Source organism: Neodiprion virginianus, chromosome 3, assembly GCF_021901495.1.
Source record: "Neodiprion virginianus isolate iyNeoVirg1 chromosome 3, iyNeoVirg1.1, whole genome shotgun sequence".
Lineage (NCBI taxonomy): Eukaryota > Metazoa > Arthropoda > Insecta > Hymenoptera > Diprionidae > Neodiprion > Neodiprion virginianus.
In genome coordinates this window covers 3,954,890-3,978,723 of record NC_060879.1, presented here as the reverse complement: position 1 = coordinate 3,978,723, position 23,834 = coordinate 3,954,890, and the positions used below count along the sequence as shown (strand labels likewise).

The 23,834-nt window shown below is 36.2% G+C and overlaps 2 protein-coding genes across 6 annotated transcripts; one reads left to right on the top strand and one right to left on the bottom strand.

Moving 5' to 3' along the window:
* Positions 1-1,162: 1,162 nt before the first annotated feature.
* On the bottom strand, positions 1,163-13,281 carry LOC124301665 (clathrin interactor 1). 3 transcript variants are annotated; one of them, XM_046757025.1, is made up of 9 exons: positions 12,822-13,248; positions 10,938-11,017; positions 10,190-10,311; positions 9,651-10,033; positions 9,317-9,533; positions 8,309-8,849; positions 7,999-8,142; positions 4,238-4,468; positions 1,163-4,102 (listed from the first exon to the last, which is right to left on the bottom strand). In XM_046757025.1, the coding sequence occupies exons 1-9, from the start codon at positions 12,860-12,862 to the stop codon at positions 4,005-4,007; spliced, it is 1,857 nt and encodes a 618-aa protein (XP_046612981.1). In that variant the 5' UTR covers positions 12,863-13,248; the 3' UTR covers positions 1,163-4,004. The 3 variants fall into 3 exon arrangements, with proteins under 3 accessions (XP_046612981.1, XP_046612980.1, XP_046612979.1); XM_046757024.1 differs by having other exon boundaries at positions 1,163-4,120; positions 12,822-13,247; XM_046757023.1 differs by lacking the exons at positions 1,163-4,102; positions 4,238-4,468 and adding an exon at positions 4,611-7,722 and having other exon boundaries at positions 12,822-13,281.
* LOC124301667 (BTB/POZ domain-containing protein KCTD9) lies at positions 12,298-22,694 on the top strand. 3 transcript variants are annotated; one of them, XM_046757028.1, is made up of 8 exons: positions 12,298-12,390; positions 14,541-14,648; positions 14,893-15,014; positions 15,132-15,311; positions 15,439-15,602; positions 17,204-17,430; positions 21,814-22,143; positions 22,516-22,694. In XM_046757028.1, exons 1-8 carry the CDS (start codon positions 12,388-12,390, stop codon positions 22,630-22,632), a joined length of 1,251 nt encoding a protein of 416 aa, XP_046612984.1. In that variant the 5' UTR covers positions 12,298-12,387; the 3' UTR covers positions 22,633-22,694. The 3 variants fall into 3 exon arrangements, with proteins under 3 accessions (XP_046612984.1, XP_046612983.1, XP_046612985.1); XM_046757027.1 differs by lacking the exon at positions 12,298-12,390 and adding an exon at positions 12,400-12,466; XM_046757029.1 differs by lacking the exons at positions 12,298-12,390; positions 14,541-14,648 and having other exon boundaries at positions 14,893-15,021.
* Positions 22,695-23,834: the final 1,140 nt, after the last annotated feature.

The following is a 23,834-nucleotide window of genomic DNA, read 5'->3' as shown; positions in this document are numbered from 1 at the left end:
ATACACCGCAATTAGCACTTTTTGTTCAAAGTATTTGTATCTTGTCTCTCAGTCTGCAGTCTATTAACTTGATAAGTTTAATTCATAATGTTCGGATTTTGTAAATAAAGACACTGGACCACCACAATTATATTTTATTGTTATTATTCAAATCCTTTCTTAGTTTGTTATATAAAATTGACAGGATTGACTATGCAACCATGATTATTGTCATCGAATGTTTACGTTTTTTATCCTGCAAAAACTTGACATTCTGCTTCTGTACACATTCACTTGGATCATTTATCTTTGTCAAACGTCCAAACAGAAAGAAATACTTTATGCTTTGGATGTTTGAGTACATTTCCGTAAAAAGCTGATACCGTAATTTGTACATTGAATACGGAATATTAAAAAATACTTGAAAACTATCGAATATTGTGGATGATTATCTTCATTATTGTTAATTATAACTCACCCGACTGATTCTCTGATAACGATAATCAATAACGGATAAAAGATGGGTAATTAAGAATGGCAAAAAGTTGAGAAACATCCAATATATTAATACCAGCACCAATGAGCATTTAATATGGTAAAATTAACTTGTAACAGGTATAAATATCTAAATTAAAAGTTACAATTCAGGTAAATATATTTTATATATAATACAATTGGGAACCCAGCTTATTAGAAGCTTAACATTATCGTGTGTACAATTTTTTAATTCTAAACCGTAGTACACGTACATGTATTTTTATTATCATCTATAGTAGGCCTGCTTCTGATCTGTGAGTAAATAATAATAATAATAATAAACAACAAAAAACCGTGCTTCTTTGTGAAACAAAATTATTCCAATACAAAGTTGCGTTCAAAGTACTCGGCTATGTTTTTTTTTTTTTATTAAAACAACACTTAATCGTCAAAGCCTCAGCTTTGATCGCACTAAAAGTAATCGCTTTTATCAAATTGAATTTAACAGTCTGCTTTTAATTGTGAAAACCTATAAATGATTTATACATTTTATCTTTTATATGCCTGGTTCATTTTCACCATGCATTATCATATATCATTATTGCAACATGTTCATTAACTATAACAATAGTAACCTGAGACAGGTATCGTGTCCTTATATCCGTAGGCTGACTGTACGGGTTTTTATTTATTTATTTTTTTTTTATATATTTATTTCGCCCTGTATATTAATAAATGCATGTGATGTAGATGAGAAGATATTATACATTGGTAGGTAGGTACAGGTACATACATAAATTGGAAAAAATAATATAGGGCAGTTCAGTCTCAATGTAAGACAGGTGTGATGAGAAAAAAAAAAAGATAACGGAAAAATGTTACAACCGCAAAACTATGTTGCGCGTAAATTTAAAACAAAAAATGTATAATCGAGGCGGAAATTTTTTTTCTTCGGTACATATTTTCTAAACGTGTGTATGTCATATCGTTCACGAATTTGAACTAAATAATATTTTCAATCAAACAGAGGGGGGGTTCTCTTATTAAACTAATTAATCCTGCTTGACATGAATTTAGGAAAGTAGATTAGAAAGAAAGTGAATTAAAAAGTTTTACATATACAATTATGAAATACAAGGGTTTAAAATATGAGTAAAATTATCCTAGGATTGTGATATATTGCTAACTCGTGGACTTTACATCAGGACCGTTTATCCAAGGGCTCTAACTATCTGTGGGAAATTTATGCGAACAAAGATCATAATTTTTTTTTTTTTTTTTTTTTTATCTTAGTCCATGCAAAGTCCATAAACTATATCTAACATGTTAGCTTCCTGTTTGAAAATAAGGCTATTCTTACTCATTTTATTTATTTATTTCTCCTGTTCTTAACGATCTAACTATTAATCATTATTTATTTTATTCTCTTCATTTAAAACAAAGATCGATTCGAATCACTTTTAATCTGTAAGATATGCATTTCGTCATTTAATTATTGTAAAGGAATAGCTCCTTCATTTTTTATTTTTATTTTTTGTTTTTCTTCCATGATGCATGTTTTTTTTATTTCGTAATAGAATAATGAAATAAATTTTCGTATAACGGTAGTCATCAAACATTTCACAGCTTCGGGTACGCGATATATGCAATTTTCATGGTCACCGATGAACAACGGTGGGCCCATTAATTGCATCAAACAAGATTTGGTATATCATACATTTTACCTTTGCTTTCTTTTTATGTATATAAGTATATAAATGATATTTCGTTCAACAAATATGTCAAATTTAAATTTGCTGCAATTTATACACTATTGCGCTACGGTTTTGTGCTAACTTGACGAAAGTCTATATCGTTTATCATATATTTATCTTATTCATTCATTACGTATACCATTCTCGCATTTTTATAGAATATGTATATTATAATATTGTTCTTACATTTTCACCGTTATCTGTCCAATCCACGTGTACGGTTTGTCACATGCAATATTAATGGCAGAAAAAAAAAAAAAAAAATTAGGTTTGTGCCATGGAAGCACGTATTCATCGCTGATCGGAAAAACCTATTTTTTTTATACTCGTACCTGTTACTCGCTATTTATTACGATACGACAGGTCTTGTAGCATTATATACATCTTACGCTACATGTTGAAAGTGAATTCAGCAAAACGACAATTTAACTGTGTTGGTATTTTCATACATACCGTGACGTATCGTCTATGTCTAATGTCGTTTCAATGATAAATCTTTATTGCTATTGCTGATTTGAAATCTCTTTAGCGACCAGTAAATTGCAACTTCACGACCGCTTCAGAGATCAAGATCAAAGTATGCCAAGCTGTGCAATTCAGTTTATTCGATAAACCGTTTTCATAATCAATTGGAATATTCTGCGATAATCTGTTTGCACAGTTTTCATAAATCGAACACTTAATAATAATATCATGGTAACGTTGAAAGATAATTTTCAACAAAAAAGAAACATATTTTTTTTCTTGTTTTTTTTTCTTTTTTTTTTTTCGAGGCACCCTGTATTGTATACACGTTACTTTTTTTTGTTGTTCAATTATGCGCATGTACACGTTAAATTTTGTACACGAATCAGCTAAAAGATGCTAATTTGAAAACTTCGAATTCAGTTGAGGTAAATGCAATATTTCATTAGATTTCACTCTAGTTGTTTCTAAAAATTATATCCTGCGAGGAGTAGTAACGTCATTTCGGTTTTGTCTACTAACACCTTGAAAGCTGCATATGCGAGAGCGCGATTAAATTTTATTCTGTATCGATAGTTTCCCTGAATAGTATAGTTGATATTTTCAAAGCATATACATATAACATCACAATATTGAAGAGTATCTTAAACAGCTGCCATTGCAATAATCGTTTCGTCAAACCAAAGTGATTTACAATTTTTTTGCGATCATCCTTATCGTAATTAATTTTTTATGAATTGTTGTTTTTTTTTTTTTTTGTTTTTTTCTTTTTTCCTTTTTCTCAATCATTCATTCTACCCAACGCAGTATTGTTCATGTTCACGGATTTTTCGTACAAATTTCTTTCACCTATCTAAATATATAGACCTGCTATAGCATGTAACCGAAGGCCTTTGGCATTCTTCATTAATCATTCATACGCGCAGATATTTATGTACATAAATTTCTAGTATACAAAAAAAAAATAATACGCACACAGTAGCAATAAAAACAAGTTTTTTTTTTTTGTTCCTTGTTCTCAACACTTTCAGCGCCGTATTTCCAATTCTTGATTGAAAATTGTTTTTTTTTTTTTTTTTAAATTTTGTTATTCAATTCTTCGATTACGATAAAAACTTATTGATCGCGACGCACCATGTTTTAAAAAAGTTGTTACCACCAATTTGTTAATTTCTTAACTGAATTAAAAAATCGCGATTATCTTAGAACTTGGATAATCGGTGGAATTTTTCAGTACAGCAAGCCTTTACCGATTAAATTGCTCAGTTAATTTAATATTTCTTGTTGGAAGAAGAGTCGTTCAGTTATGTTTGGATCGAACTAAATGCTTCATTGAAATGCGGGGAAAAATCCAATGTTAGTCTGTTGTTGTTGCTGTTGCTGTTGCGGATTGATCGTTGGCGAAATCATACCCATGTTCGGCACTGCTGCTGAAACAAATTCCTCTTTTCAAAGAAAAGAAAAAAACGCGTTATCAAGTATATTATAAACGGTAAACTCCCGCGCCATTGACTTCAGACTGTCGGCAAGTTTCAAGTAAACGATATAACAATCGCATTTACCTATGCCTTTCGGTTGATGTTGCGGACTATTGCTTGCTAGTTGATTCATCGTCGGTGCTGGCCCGGATTGTTTCGTTTTGCTGCCCATTATGTTGTCCAAATCAATATTCAGCCCAGCGCCAGCCCACGTTGATCCAACTGGCGTTGTGTTGACACCAGTCGTCGGTTGGCCTTTTGCACTTGTAGACATTGGCGTCAGAAGAGTCGTACTTCCAGTCATGCTCATCGGACCTTTGACAAAAAATATAATATGTGAAGAATATCGTTTTTCAATGATTCGCCTCTGTAATGACCTTTCGTTAATGAATTAGTAAAACATATTACCTATATTTTCGTTGTAATGTAAATGTGAAAAGTTTCGGAAAGGTAGTTGTCGGATTTTGCAAAACGTTTATTTATTCGATTTTGATAGGAATAAAGAAAAAAATTAAATCTATATTTACAACAGGTTTAAAAAAGCATGGTTAATGAATTTTGGCGAACGAAAATTTGATAACTTTTACCTATTTCTATACACTTTTCTTACAAAGACAAGATTTTATTATTTAATGATATATACCAGAAATATGGAGGAAATAATTGAGGATTTCAAGGTAAAAACTAATGTGTAAAAATATATCGAAATCATATAAAAATGTCGCAATAAGTCTCTAAATCTCACAATCGTAAAGTTTTTAAATCTTAGAGTTTATTGAGACTGGAGCCAATGACTGAGTCGATCAGAGATAGAACGTTAATACCCAGACTCCTGCAACTAGCGTTTGGATCGCCTCTGAAAGTGTTCTGCGAAATGTCGGCGAGCCAGTTTCTGGCGTCAAATATTTGCTCGAATAATTCGGTAGTAAGGAAATGCGTCGGTGTCGAAATGACGACAGAAGCGATGTTTTGTATAACAGCCATTCTAACTTTTCCTTCGTAGTGATATCTCAGCGTCCATGACAGATCCAATATTTCCTTGCCCATTTTTGGTGCCAGGTAGCAATTATTCGCAGAGACCATTAATACCGAAAGTGTTTTAAGAAAGTTTACTAGCAGAATGCAATCCTGATCTTCGTATACTTTTGGAGTGCCGCACATCAGAGCTCCTTTGCGACCGAAGCCGTATAACAATGGATAAAAAAAGGATGACGCTACATTGGCGAATTTGTTGACCGCAGTTTTAGGAAGTTTGGTTCCATGCGTCAGTCGCCTTGTATTAGATTGGATTCTCTTGTTGACTATTTCCTCCCAACCGACCCTGTTCGCTTCGTTGATATCACTTATTTCAAAGTCGTCGGCGAACAGCGTTTCGTATTTTTTAGTCCTATCCGTTTCTACTGTCAACGATATCGGCTTTGCCTTCTTTTTTTCCACCTCTGAACGGGTCTTTGGTGTCAAAGACGCAGATTCATCGTCTTCCAATTTACAGTTTGCCAATTTTTTTGCAGCATCTTGTAAAACTTCGAGAAAAAGTAGCCTTTGCATTACAGAATACGTTCCAACTTCTGCGTGAAATTGTTTGCACAAATACTCGGCTGATTCTTTTGGAAATACAGTTACAATTGCTGTGCAGGAATTGAATTTTAAACTTTCAAAGTCTTCAACGTAACTCTTTTCACCCAGCGTAACGAGTATCTCCAACAGTTCAATACCGAAGGAAACATCATCGTTTGGAAGTTGAGACAATATCAATTCCTCGCAAATTTCCATGCTACCAGAAAATACGTCCGGATCACTGTTCGTCTGTGGATCGGTTAGATTATCACGAAGATCGCGCAAATAGGCGGGTCTTTTGCTCTGGGATATTTTTGTATCGTTTGACATGTCGTACGGTGTCAAATCGTCGTCGCTGTCAAGATCTTCTTCATCTTCCGGGATCAAGTTTGGCCGAATATCATCTTTCGCTGAGTTTCCGTGTCCGGTGTCTTGTGGCTCATCAACAGGGCGAGGACTTGTGTTTTCATTGATATTTTTCACCGTCAAATCTCGCAATATTTTGCACTTGACGCCAAGTTGATACAACATTTTATCTCCAATTTCGTAAAACTCTAAATTTTCAACTACCAACTCAGCGTCGTTTCTTGCTTGTTTGCTCGGATTATAATGAATTTTGATCTGCCTCAATTCCTTTGTCATTTCTACCACATCCTCGCCCATTTCGTCGTACTCAAATTTGAGCTCTGCCCCAGACATGGATTTGTTTAAAATTTCTGTAAAAATCTCAGCGGTAATCATACCGATGGCTCTCAGCTTTGGTTGAACCATTTCCAGGTGCGCTTGAGTGCCAGAGAACATTAAACTCAGTATCGTGTTTCTGTCGGCAGGTGTTAGTCGATCATGCAATTCTTTTAAGGACAATATCATCAGCTTTGTAATAAAAATGTGTTGTTCGAACGTGATGTGATTCAGGATACTTCTGTTGCTCCAGGATTCTAGAAGTTGAGTCAGCAGCTTTATTAAGGATCGATCCGACTCGTTGCAGTGCGACAGATACGATATCAAGTTTTTTGGTAAATATTCATCGTCGTAATATGACAACAGTGGAATTTTATTCGTCAATATATATTTCCAGTTTGAATTTGATATCAAATTTCCAAATACGTTACAAATCCCAGATGCGGATACGCTTTGCATTAGAAACGCTACCGCAATTGGCTCTATGCTCTGGCTGTTTAAACCGTGCAAAACTTTTTCAACGAAACACCTTGCGTCGTTACAATTTTCGATGCACCATTCGGCAAAGATACGCGTCAATTCGGTAAGACTGGCTCTGTTCAATATCAACGCGGATTTGCTCAGTAAAATGGAAAGATATTCAAAGTCCGGTTTGATGTCAAACTTGCTGAAGCCTTCGTTGATAAATTTCACAGATCTCAGAAAGTGATAGTAAACAATATTCGCGTATGTTTCGGAATTGAAAACGTCGGGCAACTTTCCGTTCAATTTATTAGCAACTCTATTCGGCAGGGAGATTAAAATTTGAACAATATTTTTCCAACCTTCGTCGATTTCCAGTTGTTCCAATTCAGTTTTATCATGAATTTTTGAAACATTTACTATCGCTGAATAAAGCGCGTCGCTTTTAATCAGAGATTCTAGAATTACCGATATTATTCGTGCTTTTTCTTTGTTCTCAGTTTCTTTCAACGCCTCGCTCAATGCGGACAACGATTCGTTCAACAAAAGACTCGTACAACCCTCGACGACAAATAAATTTTTCACCGATTTGTCTAGTTTATTTTTTACCAACGGCCAATTGTGATCGAATTTTTCTATCACGTTCTCTAAGATTCTGCCGTACGAAATTACGTCCACATCGATACCGTGGGTATCGATGCCGATGTATTTCTGCGGCGTGTATAATCCTGGGAAAAAATCAGTGTATTCGTTGATTTTATGTTTTATTTCATCCAACTCCTTGTCACTTTTAATTTCTTCAATTCTCTGCAGCGTTTCCAAAAGTCGATTTGCCGCATGCTTCAAGTTGATTCCTTCCGGTCTTGAAGCTGCAAGGAAAGTCTAACTTGGGGGCATTACTTCTCCAAGTAAAATGTGGCGAGTAATAAACCGATAAATCGATCACATTAAACACCGCGCATAATGCATGCATGAGAACAATCTAAAACCTTTTCACAACACCTTGATGCGATTGAAGATTAATGAATATTGTCATTTCAAATTAACAGGGAAAACAGTGGAATGACGAGCGAAGTTTCACTCTAACTTTCAACCTTTCATAAATCAGATACTATGGCATACGAAAAAAATCCTTATAATCATACCTGAATTGAAATCAAGTGGATTAATCGGCGTCGAATTTGCGCTACCGAATAGATTCGCATTGTTCATGTTTGTTCCCATTGGCGGTATTGTTGGTAGCGAACTAAATCCACCCAAATCTGCTAGGAGATCCGTGTTCGAAGACGCTGCACAAGAATTAAATTACAAAAATTAATTGACACGATGGCTATTTTGAGAGTTCAGATTCAGAGACTTAAGATTGGTTCTTTTTTTTTTTTTGTTTATTGGTACATAAATGGGGGTATAAGAAATTGATATCGTAAAACTTTAGACTAAACTTGAGACTTTTACCTGGATTATTATTGCTGTTAACTAAAGACTGCGTTTGATTCACGAGTCCTTGAGGCGGTAGAGAGTTGTATAGATTATTTCCTATCGCTGAATTCTGTATCATTGAGGTACCAAAGGCAGGGGAGGTGATATTTTGCGACGATGATAAGGGAGAGCTCGAATTTCCAGTCATCGGATTACCGATGTTTGGTATCGTAGCACCAAGTAGCGAAATCTGAGGTTGTTGATTGTTAGAACTGGCAATATTTACACCGGCATCAAAAGCTGATGTAAAATCGGCGAACTCATCAGTGCCTTCGTCGTTTGACAATTTTGTCGCTGAGCCGCCAAACGCGCTGGCAAAATCGCCAAAATCCGTATTTGCGCTCTGCGGCTGTCCCGCCGTGTGATTATTCCCTCTAGGATTGAAGTCGTCGTCTTCGTTATTGGGACTAACGACATCACTCTGCGAGTCGAATATATCGTTCAAGATGTCGTTTTTATTTTTCTGTTCTTTCACCGGCGACGACATTAGGTTACTCTGTTTTACTGGTGTGCTGTTCTGTAATTAAATTGAAAAAATATCAATCGTCGGTAAAATATTCGGGCAAACAACTCGCTGAAAAATATACCAAACGTACAGTTTAGTCAAAGAGATATCCAGACATGAATATGATTGCAAGTGAAGTTAATCAAGTTGCATTTAATTGAAACAAGTGTTTCGTTAGCATAACATTTTATTTATGCACAAATGAGCCCTAGTTCGTTGATATAGATAAAACGATACGATTTTTTCAATGCAGAAATGATTCAATAGTGGGATCTCTTTCAAATCGTCAATAATTGTGCCAATGCATCTGATATCTATGGTTTTTCAAACTTTTGCCGCGTTAAGAAAATATTATTTTAAACAGATACAATTCGATCAACTTCAGCCGTGCTTTCAAACCTTCGTTACATCATATTTCTGTCGTCACAGCTTTTTGATGCGACCGTACGTTTGGTACATCCTTGAGATGGAATACTAACATTGGACTGGTCCTTTCCAAAGTGGGCTGCCGCTCCCAGGTCAACCTTTTTGAAAACTCGCGGCGTTTTAGCCGGGGACTGATTCCCTGACGGCGTGGAAGGCTGGGAACTTTTAGCAATTCTGTCAATGGTCTCTGTCGTGTCTCTGTACTCTCTGCCGCTGCGCCTCGGACTCGAAGGTGTGTCGTTGTCCGAGTCTTCTCTCTCTCCGTCATCGCTGCGCAGCAAAAAAATTGGATGATTCGTAAATAATTGGAAGATTTATCTTACTTGCAAACTAATCGAAGCGATTATAATAGTGAGCATTTGAAACTTGACATCGATCGATTCGCACCTGTTATTTCCGTCCTCGAAACCTTTCCCTTTACTTTCTCTGTCCCAATCGTTGTACCCATCTATGGCAGGTTTGTTCCACTTTGGACTGTCGTTCCATCTATCGCCAGCACCAAATCTCATGCCCATCGCTTCGCTGGACATGCCGATGTACTTGTCTTTGTTTTTCTTGGCTTTTTTTCTCTCGTCTCTTAGCTTGTCGTCGTCTTGAATAAAGTCTATCAGCTCTCTAACTTTATGCCGAATGTTTATACCCTGGTCTTTGCCAAACTCGTCTATGTACGTGTAATTCTCCAACGATCTCAGGTCGTAGATATGCTCCCGAGATGATGTTACAACGCGTTCGGAGCCGTTGCGAACCAAGTAATTCAACAACAGCAACGACTGTAATTTCATACATACAATTTTATCAACAATAAAACAGTTGAGAAAACATTCTCAGTGGAGAAGTGGAAAAATATCCAGATAAAGATATCGAAGTTTCCATGATTCCTATCCGCATTACGATGTTGAATTTTGTACATCGGAATTGAGTATTACCTTATACGTTCGTCTCCAATTGCGTTTATTTTCTTGCAACATTCGTTTCCAGAGCATAGACATTACCTCTGGAAATTGTTCGTATGTGAAAGTGGCTTGTGCTAATTCCTGCATCATGGCACCTGAAATTCATCAATGTGATAATAGATCGCGAATCACTCGCGTTATCGCTCTTAGAAAAAATACTGGTTATCACATGTAAGAGTCGAACTTGTAGCCATTGCATTTGAATATCTGTAGAGTCAAGATCGGTATCTCTTGTTTGTTTAAGATTTTAGCAACGTTTTTGAGCTATTGCCAAGGCTAGAATGCTATCTTGTCTTTAGACTTCAGAGGGCCGGCCTGGCTCCTTTTGGAGCCAGCGAATAATTCGGAAACTCCACCGAACGTAATGACTATATATATATATATATATATAAATTATACCTCTGAAAAATACTGAATTTCAAGGGAACAATGCCGGTCTATTAAAGATTAAAATTCTATCAAGTTCAGTATATTTGATATAAATTTCCAAAGTTTGTTTTGACTTCTCATTCTGAAATTAACGGACATTAAGAATGGTGACGATAAAATTTTACAATAGTGTTTCAAGTCTTTACGGTAATAATTAATGATAAATGCTTCTACACACAATGTAATTCTGCCAATTTTAAGACATGTTTAAAATGAAGATTTAGACTTTACGTAAAAACAATATATGCTACGTCGTTTAGCATTCTCTACTTTTTCAGTTAATTTGACTTACCTGTCGGACCCCAGGCATCATCATTTGTGGCTTCTCTTACTTTGGCTTCGGTATCTGTATAGTTCATCACAACATTTGTCCTGAAGATAAAATACCACTGTTTGAAGTTAAGTGAAACAGAATCGATTTGTGGTAATTGAGGATTCGGATAGAAAAGAAAACTGAATCCACTTATCTACTCTGTCTTTGTAAATTGCCTCAAGCATTCATTAGCTTCTTGCACCAGTTGAGCCATTTAATTATGAAACATTGAGACCGAAGATTGGGACAAACCAATACTTTTTCTCATTTTTTCAAACCTATTATGAATAGAAACTGGCTTTTTTCATGCCTGACTAAATACAATCTTTAGCAAAACATGACGAAAAGAAATCAGAGTTCCCAGGGTTTTTTTTATTTCATCATGTTGAGAAATTGGTCAGTGTAAATAAATTTTGTTTTACATTTACCCAACGTTCGAAAGTATTCAAGGAATGGAAAACGTGTTACTCCTCTTGTTGTGAAAGAAGTAGAATTAATTTTAGCAGCTTCCATAAGTCTTGAAAATTTTGAAAATCGTTTTATATTTCTTATTGATATTGAACACCTGTTGATTCATTATACAACAATTTCATTCCCTACAGTGATTATCGTCACATTATGAAATACTACCAAATACAGTTCATTTACGTAATGGAACAACTTTCACTTTATCCTTCATTTTCGTGCCATTGCCATTCACAAATCTATATCATATCAGTGCGAAATTTATTATCTTTCAATGCCGGTGAGTGGAACTAAATTAATTTTAACGATAACTGTTAATTAGTCTCTAATCCGTGACACGGACATTTGTCACATCGAATATGTTGCAACAGAGTTGCGTGACAGTCACAAAATCATTTTTCTTATTTTCATGACTAAAGATGCAGTTTTTCCATTACCAGCCTCACGGAATAAAGAAAGTTGACAGTTTTAACATTGAATTTTCATCACAGACAAGGTTTGTAGTTAAAATTTGTGACTAAGTAGATGCCAAATGGATGAACAACAATAATTAAATATCTTTTCATCGGGAATTAAACTAATTTAGTTATGACCGTAGGCAAAGTGCAGATTGTCTCTTTTTACTGTTTTTTCAGGCCATGCTTGATAAATTAATCTATATCCATAAGCTCGTACGGACGACATAACAATAAAGTTATCAGTATTTACTCAACATTACGTAAGCTGCCTTGCCTCACGTTGTCTCTTGCTGATATATACAACCGTACAACAAAGTTACGTACGTATGTATGCATAGGCACAATATGCGCCGGTGGATGCACACAGTGACCTTGAGTCTGACTCGCGGATGAGGAAGCATGACAGTGCGCAACGATTAAGTAACCGTCACTTGACTATCGTCCTAATTCTAAACATCTGTAGAACTCTGAATAAATGAAAAGTTTGCATCGCTGCAAAAGAGTCGATGGTGATTGAATTGTAGTGAAAATTTAGAGGGGATTATCGTAATGAAGGTTGATCGAATTGTCACATATTTTATTCAAGTAAGATAGGAATCTGCGATTCACGATTTAGCAGAATCCTCGATTTTTCGCATTTCATGAATATTGTGTTATCATTGTAATTGTAGGATAGCAGGTGTTTTGTTTTTCTCGTTCAATATGTAGTAGCAACAGCAAAAGTGATTCGGTAGTGATAAATTGTCAGATTTTAATAGAGTTTCAAGTACAGGTTGGGCGAAAGTACGAGAGGTGCGAATAAGTGAGAAGAAAATGTGTGATAAAATTGGAGTAAAAAAAGGTGCGGAGAGAAAAAAAAGGAAAATGAAAAGGTCGAATATCAGGTTATGTTGAATCCGCACGGTGAAAACGAAGGATCGGTACAATTTAATCTACTCACGCTTTATCCATAAGCTCACGCATTTTCCACATGTTCATCATCTTGACGTTTTTTCGTTTGTACAATTTTCTTTGTTACCGTTATTCCAGCGGGCTAATTAAATATCCAGATGTTTTATCTCGCTCATTTGAGCCGTGTCGTTGATTAATCGGCACTCGTTTCCAATGATAGAAACGTCAGCAGACAACCGCCATCTTTGTCGTGTGTACAACACGTCTGCCAGACTTCGACTCGACAATTTAGACGGAAAAACGTCTGGCGCGAAATTTAATTTATCGATAACTCAAACCGCCGATGAATTTTTTTTCAAATTTTAACCACTTGTTAATTCGGAAAAAAAATCCACGCAACGCGGACGCCGATATATCGTCCCTCTTTCACACTGTCAAATTATCCACACATTTGGCGAATTCGCTCGTAGCGCGAAGGCAGATCGATCTGGCGGTAACTTTTTGAACTTCTTGACACCCACACGCCTTTTGCTTCGTGTCTGTGCGTATGTTCCAACTACTCATTGAGTAACCGTGGTAAATACGTGTCTTATTGTACGTAACGTGTAGTACAAATCATTCAATGGCTTTTCTTTCAATGATTATTTTTTTTAAGTACTTCTGAAATCATCCGCTAGGTAGTCCACCATTACTATCTGAGACTTATTTGTCGAGTTGTTGTCTTTGCCAATTTGTTTTTATATTATATTTTGTTGAACGTGGAATGTTTTCTAATTGCTTGTACGACCTTTAACTTTTGTTGTTGCACGTTTTGAAGTATCAGATAATTATGTCGATGTATGCCTGAGTTTTTTCGTAATATAATGAAACACAAATACAAGTTAATTTTCTGTCTTACGGTACGGTTGACGAGAATACGGAAAATTGCGATAAATATCAAATGTTATCTACGAATTTCGATGGAAAATTGGAGGGTAATAAGTTGAGATATAATAGGTGTATTTTGGAAATTTGTTCGACTCATTTTTCAACTTTATGAAATTTTTTTAACTTGTGCTGATCTCGATTACAAAACGTCTGTATAAACCCAAAGTTTAAAAAAATTCATCGTTCCTGAGATTCTCTAACAATGTGATTTTGCTAGAATTTTGTACGTACACGATAGCTTATGTTATTAAATAAATAAAACCACCCCCGCCAGATTTATTTACCCAAGTTTCAAATAAGCTCTGTTCTATTTATGGCGCGAAGCTTTTGAATTTACTCTTCGGTGATTTTGTATTTGAAAATTGATACCCTGTCAATTGCGGAAGATTAGATGCGTATAGTACAGAATTTGCTATGCAGTCGTGCACCCATCGTGCACTTCATAAGCGAAAAATAAAAGGACTCTACACGCCCTAGTCACGCAGTTTTGACCGCCATTTTATTTCTGTGGAACAAATGACGTCATAGAATTCAAATTGAAACTTCGTTGCAATGGATTTAACGTTCTTTATTTTGAAATATCATCTTCCGCAATCGCGGTGAATCTTGAATTGACATCAACGGGGAGGACAAAAACCGGATGCAGTGAGGCGTGCATCCGTTCTATTCATCGTCGAAACGAACGTTGGGAGGTGGCGTGGCTTGTCATGCACCTGCCGCCTTACAGGCTGGGATGACTGCTGGTCAAATATGGCTCCACGTTGAACGTCAATGCAGGGTTCTGTTCCGACGAGTGAATAAATATCACACAAGTATAATTCCGTGTTAACTCGTTATTCAGTTTAAACCAGAAACCAGAAAGTACACTCGACCGCATGCCAGTCAATCCAAATTGTCAGCCATGAAGAGAGTTGTTCTTTTTATCAACGGGACGGATGTCAACGGCAAGGTAAGGTACTCTGTTTGATCATGCAAGTAGTTATTTTATTGTTTCCATCAAGTATAAATCCAATCTATGATTAACGTGAAGTTGTTCGAGGGTATGATGATTTACGTGCATCTTTAAAGCGGCGTTATCACTGATATTTGACTAACGTAGTGTTCAGGCGCAACTCGCTTCGCGCCTAATTTGGTTTGATTTGAATTTACCGATTGATAATATTTCATAGTTTCGTGTGATTTATTGTTTGTAGGTATTTATGGTGACGCACTCTATCGACGAGCTTCTATGTGCAGCTAGTTTGAAGTTTGAAATATCCGCTAAAAGGCTGTTCACACCGCACGGCGGAGAAATTGACGATTTGAAACTCATCAGGTGAGCTGTACGAAACGTTACTTTATTTGATTCGAATCGCAGAGAAAAAATTCCAAAGATGTAAATTGAAATACCGAGGTTTCGATTGTTAATAAATTTTTTATCCATACCGACCAGGGATGACGATGTTTTGTACGTATCAAGTGGTGAAGATTTTATTACGAAAAAGTCTAACAAAGAGCGAAGTTCGTCGAATAATATGAGTTCGGAATGGCTGACTTTGAACGTTGGCGGGAAATATTTCGTCACGACAAGGAGCACGTTGACCAACAAGGAGCCTATGAGCATGTTGGCTAGGTGAATGAATATTTAATGAACCATATTCAATATCGAAGGCTGCAGGCTTACATTTGTCGGTGAACTTGATACTCACATGATACATATACCCACATTTTTTAAGATGAATTATATTTTTTTAACGCAGAATGTTCTCCCAAGGCGATGATGACACCGGATGGCGAATACAACCAAGTGCCCAAGATCAAAACGGAGCATTTATGATCGATAGAAGTCCAACGTACTTTGAACCGCTATTGAATTATCTAAGGCATGGTGAATTAATACTCGAAAAAAACATAAACCCGGCAGGTAAGGACAAACGATCGTAGTCTGCGAAAAATTAATGGGTGAAAACGATTAGGATCTTTCCCGCTGTATGAACTTAATGGAAATGGAAAAAAAAATGTCGACACCCCTGCATGACATTTTACGTGCCTCGATATTTTTGTTATTCCACCGGTAATGATCGGTTGGTTGATATTTCCGGTGCCATATTGCTTACCCGCACTAGTGTATGTATGGATATGAAATTAACGAACGTGAAAAATGCTTTTCATCATAGAGAGAAACAGTTTTCGATCATTTCCTACCATTCGGAATCGAAGAGATGGATTTTTGTATATTTTTTTTAATAGGTATATTATTCTCTGGTCGCTTTCCCTTGTTTGTGAAAATTCTTAAAAGTCTTGTTCTCAATATTCCGAGCCGAGTTAGCAATGAACATTTCATTTCCGGTTTTCCTCTTTCAAGAAGAATTTCGACAACTCATATCTCGACAGTCAATCGTTCAAATCTTGAGAATTTTTTATGAAAATCGATTAATATGTAGCATTCTTGTCATCCCAATAATGTCCATCATTTCATTCCGATTTTTGAACAGGTTGCCTTATTAGCCAACTGAATCGTTTCCGTATCATTTTGTACATATTTTTCAATTTTTGGTTTTTTTTTCCTCCGAAGTGATAAGAGAATAAAGTCTTTGCATTATTCGTAATATTACCCGTGTAAAAATATTTCTAGGGATACGGCTACATGTAATGTACGATAACATTATTTCATTGCAATTTCCAATTATGACATGGATTGACCTTTAACCCTCCTCAAACTTAAGCGACTGTCGGTATCGCACGATCCTTTGAATAGACGGGCCAGCCAAGGCCTAGACAGTCTAGACTTAGAATTTATACTTGATATGATGAGGTAGAATCGAAGACCCGTATTCGATTTACCATGATACTGAACGACGTTATCGTGACATATACTCAGACAATCTACTCCTGCTGTTTCATCTCTGCGGGAGCTTGGATCATTCCAAATTTCGAGTGATTATTGACGACGTTATTATTGCAGTTATACAGCCTGGAAAAAAAAATTTATTGCGGTACTTGATTAAATTGCTTGTTGTTATATGCCATAAAAGCCAAGTTTAGTAGAATCTCATGAATTTATTCAATTTCATCATTTGTAATTGATTGGTAGGCTGGTTTGCTTACTGTAAAAATATAATGATCTATTTTCCAAGAAGAGATTATTTTTGCAACAGGCATTAATTTTTTTTTTTTTTTGTTGCATTTAGTTAGATAATTTCTTCATCATGCTATACTGAAAATTTTAGATGACTGGTTAGGAAGTAAAATTGTTATCGATTTCTTGGATTTTTCTAACGGCATTGGTTCTAACGGGTTGGAAAATTTATTTGTTCTAATTTTGAATCTTAGAATTGCGGCAGTTTTAAAAAAAAATCTTCGTGGCCATACGAATATTTGAATTTGTAGTTTTCAACGTGCGACTATCTCGTAAAGAAATCTGCAAAAAATGATCGATTCTTGACTAACCAACCCCTTTAAAAACGAAAAACTAACTTTTTCCATCTTTCCGATTCAATTTCATCTGATCCATCTGTTTAACAGGGGTTCTGGCAGAGGCGCGATTTTACGGTATAGAAGGTGTTTTCGAAATCTTGGAGCCTATGATAGCGAAATACAGTCCGGACGAAAAAGAAACGGCCCCATTAACGCGCCGCGATGTCCTCAGAGCTATATTATCCACATCCGCTCCTCACGAGCTTCGTTTCCAAGGTGTAAATTTAGCTGGTACTGATCTCTCGCGGCTTGATCTTCGCAACATCAACTTCAAGGTCAGAAATTCATACAATATAATAATTACAATGAATTTCCGCCTTCGATCATGATCTAGAAATTTTCATTCGTCTCGAATTTTTGCATCTATGTACCGAGAGATTTTCCGGCCAAATGTCGTGAACGACTTTTGCATCATGGTGTGAGCATACATCGCTTGCCTAGGAGTGCAGCTTCTTTCACGAAAAAAGTTTAAGGTACGTGTATCAGTTATTGACCATTTTATTTTCAAAAATTATAAATTGACGGCACAAATTGTAAATTTCTCCCTGACTAAAACGAATAATTGCCAGAGGGTTAAACAATACAAGTTTATTTTTTGGTAATTTTAGAACAATAGATTAAACGGCCATAATTAAAAAAGGTCAATAATTGGGACAGAATCAATAACCGGTACACTTACCTTATCACTCACGCTGGCGCTGGACTTGAGTGAATTCGGTACCACTGACGCCAAAATACCCTAGATCGGTGGTGATTAATTTTTTTCACGTTGAATCTGCGCGGGGAAAAGATGAGCGGGTCTTTTAAGTACCTTCTGAGTTGTAGCGACAACGTTGCGGGATTCGTGCAATCCAATTTCGATTTACACCACAAATAACCTTCGTATATTGTATACCTTCGTATACGGAAAAATAATTCCCTAACGATATAGGGATTTATTTAGACTGCAGTCGTCGGTGCAAAATTACTTGAAGGCTTTGATATCGAAGAAAGGGGCGTGTCGTAAGAGTTCTAGGCATACCATGTATAATCACACCACGTTTCGCAGCCATCTATAAGTTTATACGCTCAGCAAACTTCGTAAAAATGTTACTAGCATCGTAGGCAAGGTGACAGATGCGCAGTGGATCGCGTTTGCGCTGTGACGCAGGCATTCTTGATAGGCGAGAGTTTATGGTCAACTGTCACTTGTCGACCAATCGATTCTAGGGATTTTATTATTTTCACTGAAAGTTTGCTTCAGGCTGCGAGAGCGTGTATATCAACCAATAAAAATTGAGCAAATTGAACATCTCGCGCTACGAACAGATCCTCTAAAAATCTCTCGGTACATCGTATACAGGTATAAAAAATATCCAAGTGTACATTAAGATCTGAACTTTGATCAAGTCTAAAACTTCTGGGATCTTATTCGCGTTCGCCGTAATTTTTTTCTTCGTAATTCTTCTATAGCTACGTATAAAAAAAAACTTTGATACCTACGTTTTCTTTTTCACATCTTCTTCTTTGTACCGACAATGTAAAGTTCACATTGATACAACAGAATAAATGTCATTTAAAATCTGAAAATATGTTTAATATCTCAAAAACAATATTCAAGTAAATTTAAACAATTGTCTTGCTCTCTGTGTAGTGAATATAAATTGAGATTTGAATTTGAGGATTCGGCTTACCTTTCCTCCCAAAGAATAGAAAAAAAAAAAAAGGGAACCATGGTTGATGAATTAAATTACAGAAGAATAAAAAATTTCCAAGTACTCGTCTCGTGTAAAAAAGTCACTTTAGGGAGTTTCTGTATCAATTGCTCAAGTATCGTTGTTATATACATGCATATAAAATCCATCGTACACGTGCAAGATATATTCAACCGTAAACCAAAGTTATAGGAAGCGTTGTTCAAAGAGCTATTAGTCTTTGGCCCGTATGTCATCCGTTTCGCTGCACCCTTTGAAGTGAAATATAGGTGAGTATACGTACATGCATTGAACGAACGCGTCATCGTCGTCGTCTTCGCAAATTGAGTCGCGCGAAAGCGATGATTAATTATTTTCATGCATAAACCCTCGTCACCGAGCTTCTAGCTTCACGTTTTAAGCTGATCTAAGGTGCAGAGATTTCGTCTAGTGTCGGTAGAGTTAGAGGCCTGTAACGAAGTGGTAATCGGTGAAATTGCTCGGCAAATTGCAAGGGCACAAGCGCGTCTGTGTGTGATTTGCAGATTTGATTACGATCCGCTTTTGCGAAAGGAGGTGTGAAAAAAAATTAATGAAATCGTCTAGGATTCGATTACAGCTGTACGGAGAAATGAAAATTCAAATGCTGATATCGAACGATACTAAAAGTGATGCGATTTTTCAAACAATCTTATATCTTCTGCGGTGAATTAATTAGCTTGTGCCGATCGCGTGAGTCGGTTAAAAATCGTAATTACAGGTTTAAAGTCACAGAGTTCAATTAGTCGGTAGCTGAAAATTGAATAGAAAAGTATAAACCGATTTCATCGATAAAATTCAACCCTAAAATTTTTTAATTATTTTTAACCGTGTTCACGATTGTCGGCCTGCACATATTTTCCAACTTTTCAAATGATGCTTACATAGGGTGGCCACTAAAATCTACATCGCGAAGTTTCCCAAATTTTCCAGACGAAAATATTACAATTTTCCCCGATCAATTCGAATAAATTGATCACAGCAGATTGATAAAAATATACGTATTTCAAAGGTAGGTTTTTTTTTTTTTTTTTTTTTTTTTGGATGAAAGCACGAACTTTCACTTTTTTCATCATCATCGTTTATAAGTTAATATTCGGGAATATTCAATGCTTGAGAAGAACCCTTCGGCCGTGCTAAAAAAATTTTGTATTCGATCTAATTTATCTAAAGCATGAGAAAAAAAAATGAAATAATAGCAAACGATTAACTGACTTTCCAGTTACAGACACACTTAAGATTTGTCGATTGAAACTCGATTTGCGGAGCGATTATTATGTTGTACTTCTCTACAACGGCGTGCGAATATCAGAATATGTCGCGTCTGCGCTGCATCCAATTCGCCTTGTAAATCCATTACGATCCTAATCCTTGCACTTTATACAGATGCCCGGGTGATTTGGAGTTTCGCCCAATCCGTTTTAGTCGATTAAGACCAAACTAGAGAGAGACCGTCATCTATAGCGTACTTATCCCGCGGGAACACGTAATTATTCAGGGACCCAGACCTGCGTTATCTCAAGGGATAATGCGCCCAACGGGATGCTCGAGCCCTTTGAGCTGGTTTAAACTGTTCAACTTTGAAATTATGTCGGCATAATTGACCTTGAATTTCGTAACCCCTGACCAGGTTAAACGGTTCCACGTGAAGTACGTTACCCAATTGTTCACAATTGAAGAGGAGATCCGGCGTGTTTTTGCTCAAAAGTATGATACAATTGAAACGTGCTTCTCGGCTACTTTTTTTTTTTTTACATGTATCTCTTTTCTGTGCAAAGTAGAGCTTTTGATTCTGGTATAGATGTCGGTTTGTACTGTTTTTTTTTGCAAAAAAATTTAAGTAATACACCTGATAATGATTTGTAACAATAAAATTCAGTGAAAATCGGTCCAAGTATTGGTTAAAATCTTAGGCTCGTCTGCATATGCAAGATTTCGAAAGTTTATCGTGTTTTTCGGTGTATTTCAGACTGATATTAATCCAAAAATAGCTCGCTATTTATACCGTTGCAAAAATGACGCGTATGAAATTTGTTCAATTTTAATGAATAATTATTTCATTCTTACATTAATTTCTTATAAATCGTTTGGAACAAAGTTTTTTTTTTTTAACAATATTGATATACTGTATTCTATGATTCATCGAACAGTCGAAGAAGAAATCTGAATTTTATTGTTCGAAGCTTTGGATTCGTTTCTATTAATCAATTAATCATTAAAAATCAAAATTTTTTACTTGTTTTTAGTTTTCTATTTCAACATACTCGGAGTACTTTTTAAAACAGTAATAAAATATCTTACACGTTAGATTTCACGGTGTGATAAGAAGAAAGTAATATGCGGAAGAAGTGGGTTGAAAAAAAAAGCAGCTAAAGAACTAAATTTAATTTCGTCTCAAGTAATTAATCTCTCTTTTTATTCCCCCCTATCAACCATCACGGCTGCTTAATTCGTGCGGTGTTACGCACCGAGAGTTCAACAGCCTGTGATTTGCGTCGTGGGACATTAGAAAAAAAGTGACTTATGTGTAAACTCCGTACCAACAAAAAAATAAATAATCTTCAGTAACCGGAGAATTCAACTTTGAATCTATCACGCGACGTGTATAATTCGATTATAAACTCGTTTTCGTGTTTTTATCACGTTCGTTCGTCAATTACTGGCATATGTAAAACCAACCGAACGTTATTTTTTTGACGTTCTTTGAATAGCGCAGAATCGAAGACGGTCTAAAATGTACGTTCGTCTGTCGCATAAGATTCGAAAATGATACAATGATTGATGCAAAAAGCGTTGGACATGGTAAAAATGAAAATATTATAGTTTGTATTTGTAAAATACAGTAACCTGGTTAACTGTAAGAAATTTCTCTTTGTGCAGAGACAAAAAAAAAAAGCTTCCAACGAAGTCGTTTCCTTTTTTCTCTAATTGCCATTTACGTTGCAGTACGCGAATCTGCACGGCTGTCGCTTGTGCGGGACGAATTTTTCCGGCTGTAATCTGGAGCGTGCGGATCTTTCGGGCAGCAACATGGAAGGCGCTCAGCTTCTGATGGTTCGAATGCTTTGCGTCAATCTCGAGGCGGCGTGTCTCAAGGGTTGTAATTTCGAGGATCCGACTGGTCTTCGGGCGAACCTTGAGGGGGCGAACTTGAAGGGCGCTAATCTCGAGGGCAGCAACATGGCAGGCATCAATCTTCGGGTCGCAACCCTCAAGAACGCGAAACTAAGGAACTGCGATCTCAGAGCTGCGGTTCTCGCTGGCGCTGATCTTGAGGTAAACTTCGGGCACACTTTTATATGTAAGAATCTAAACACGATTCTCCATCGTAAACTCGTCAAGCCATTAATTACGTGAAGATTTTCCGATTAATGCATCACAATCGAAGGTCAGCGTTACAAACGGCTGCAAAAGAGTTTCGAAATAAAAACCACGTGTTACGACACGTCCCCCTCCTATTCCCAAAAAAAAAACAAAAGAACTTTAAGCACATTTTCATCCAAGAACTTGAACACAATTCTCCATTGTAAACTTGTCAGGTAATTATTTGTGCAGACATTTTCCGATTCGCGAATAAGAATTGAAGCTTTTTGAGATCTTCGTGAAAAGAAAGAATAAAAATTTCCCCTACCGATTATATATTTCCAGTTTTGTGACTTCTCTGGATCCGATCTCAACGAGGCGAATCTTCGCGGTGCAAACTTGAAGGAAGCTACGTTCGATTTTATGCTGACGCCACTTCATATGTCTCAAACCGTACGGTAATAATTATTGAACGGCGTGTATAATTATGTTATCCAACGTAATCCGTGATATGAATTTGTTGCGAAAAAAACAAAAAAAAAAAAAAAAAAGAAATCTAAACTTGGAATCGTATTTTGTGTAAATTAGTTTTATAATACTGAATCAATGATGCTTCCGTAAATACTTGTACGATTCTCATTTCTCTCGAATTCAACGAATGAAGAGGAGAATCAAAAAAGATTGCGAGTGCCGGTAGATAGAGAGTGGAAAAAAAAAAAAAAAACTAACGGAGAAAAACGATTTTTTTCCGCCACATACTTAATTGTCAACGGAATTTTTTTTCTGTCCAAATTTACACTCGCAGCGTTTTTGAATTTTCTTCTTCAACTTTATAACCTCAATAACACAACTCGTGGATTGAATTTCTACGGAAATTTAACAAACGGACAGAGTTTTATGTTTAGATTAAAACTTATCGGCTGTGTCTTTAAGGCGGTTGCAGATATGCGCTGAAAACGATGCAAGATTCTTTCTTTCTGGACAGAGAAAAAAAAAAAAATAATAAAATCAAAACTTTCGTTGATTAGTTTCAACCGGTAAATTTTGAGGGACTTTGGGAAGCTGAACGTTTGCGAATAGATCAAATCCAAAACTCATTGTGCCGCAGTCGAAGAAGATAATTAGATATTACTGCATCAATAAATTGACGGCAAGACCTTGTTCGAATCAAAAAAACCTCGTTAACTAAAAAAACGGATTCAATTTCGGAGTCACCAGGAAACGCAGTATTGGTAACTATGATCAAACTAAATAGTCACTTTTCTGTAATTCCAACAATATTTAAATCGTTTTTGTAACGATACACACAATTTTTACCATATCATTTTCTAGTATCTTGAACAAAGAAAAAAAAAAAAAAATTATTCTGTGATCTAAATACCGTCGCCATTTATTGTACACACGGCCACACTGATTCTGGGATGGTTAATTTTTCGGCAAGTCGGTTACGTTGGCAATACTGAATCACCCCGCAATGCTACCGCCATCCTTCCTCAATAAAAGAAGCTAAATCTTTGTAAACGTAATCCATGACTGTAGAATGTAATCCAAAGATACAAAATTCTGATGAGTTTTTGTAAACATAACATAACCCACGGCCGTTGATTCTAATCGAAAAATACAGAATTCGACTCGATCTTTGCCAACGTAACATGACTCATGAC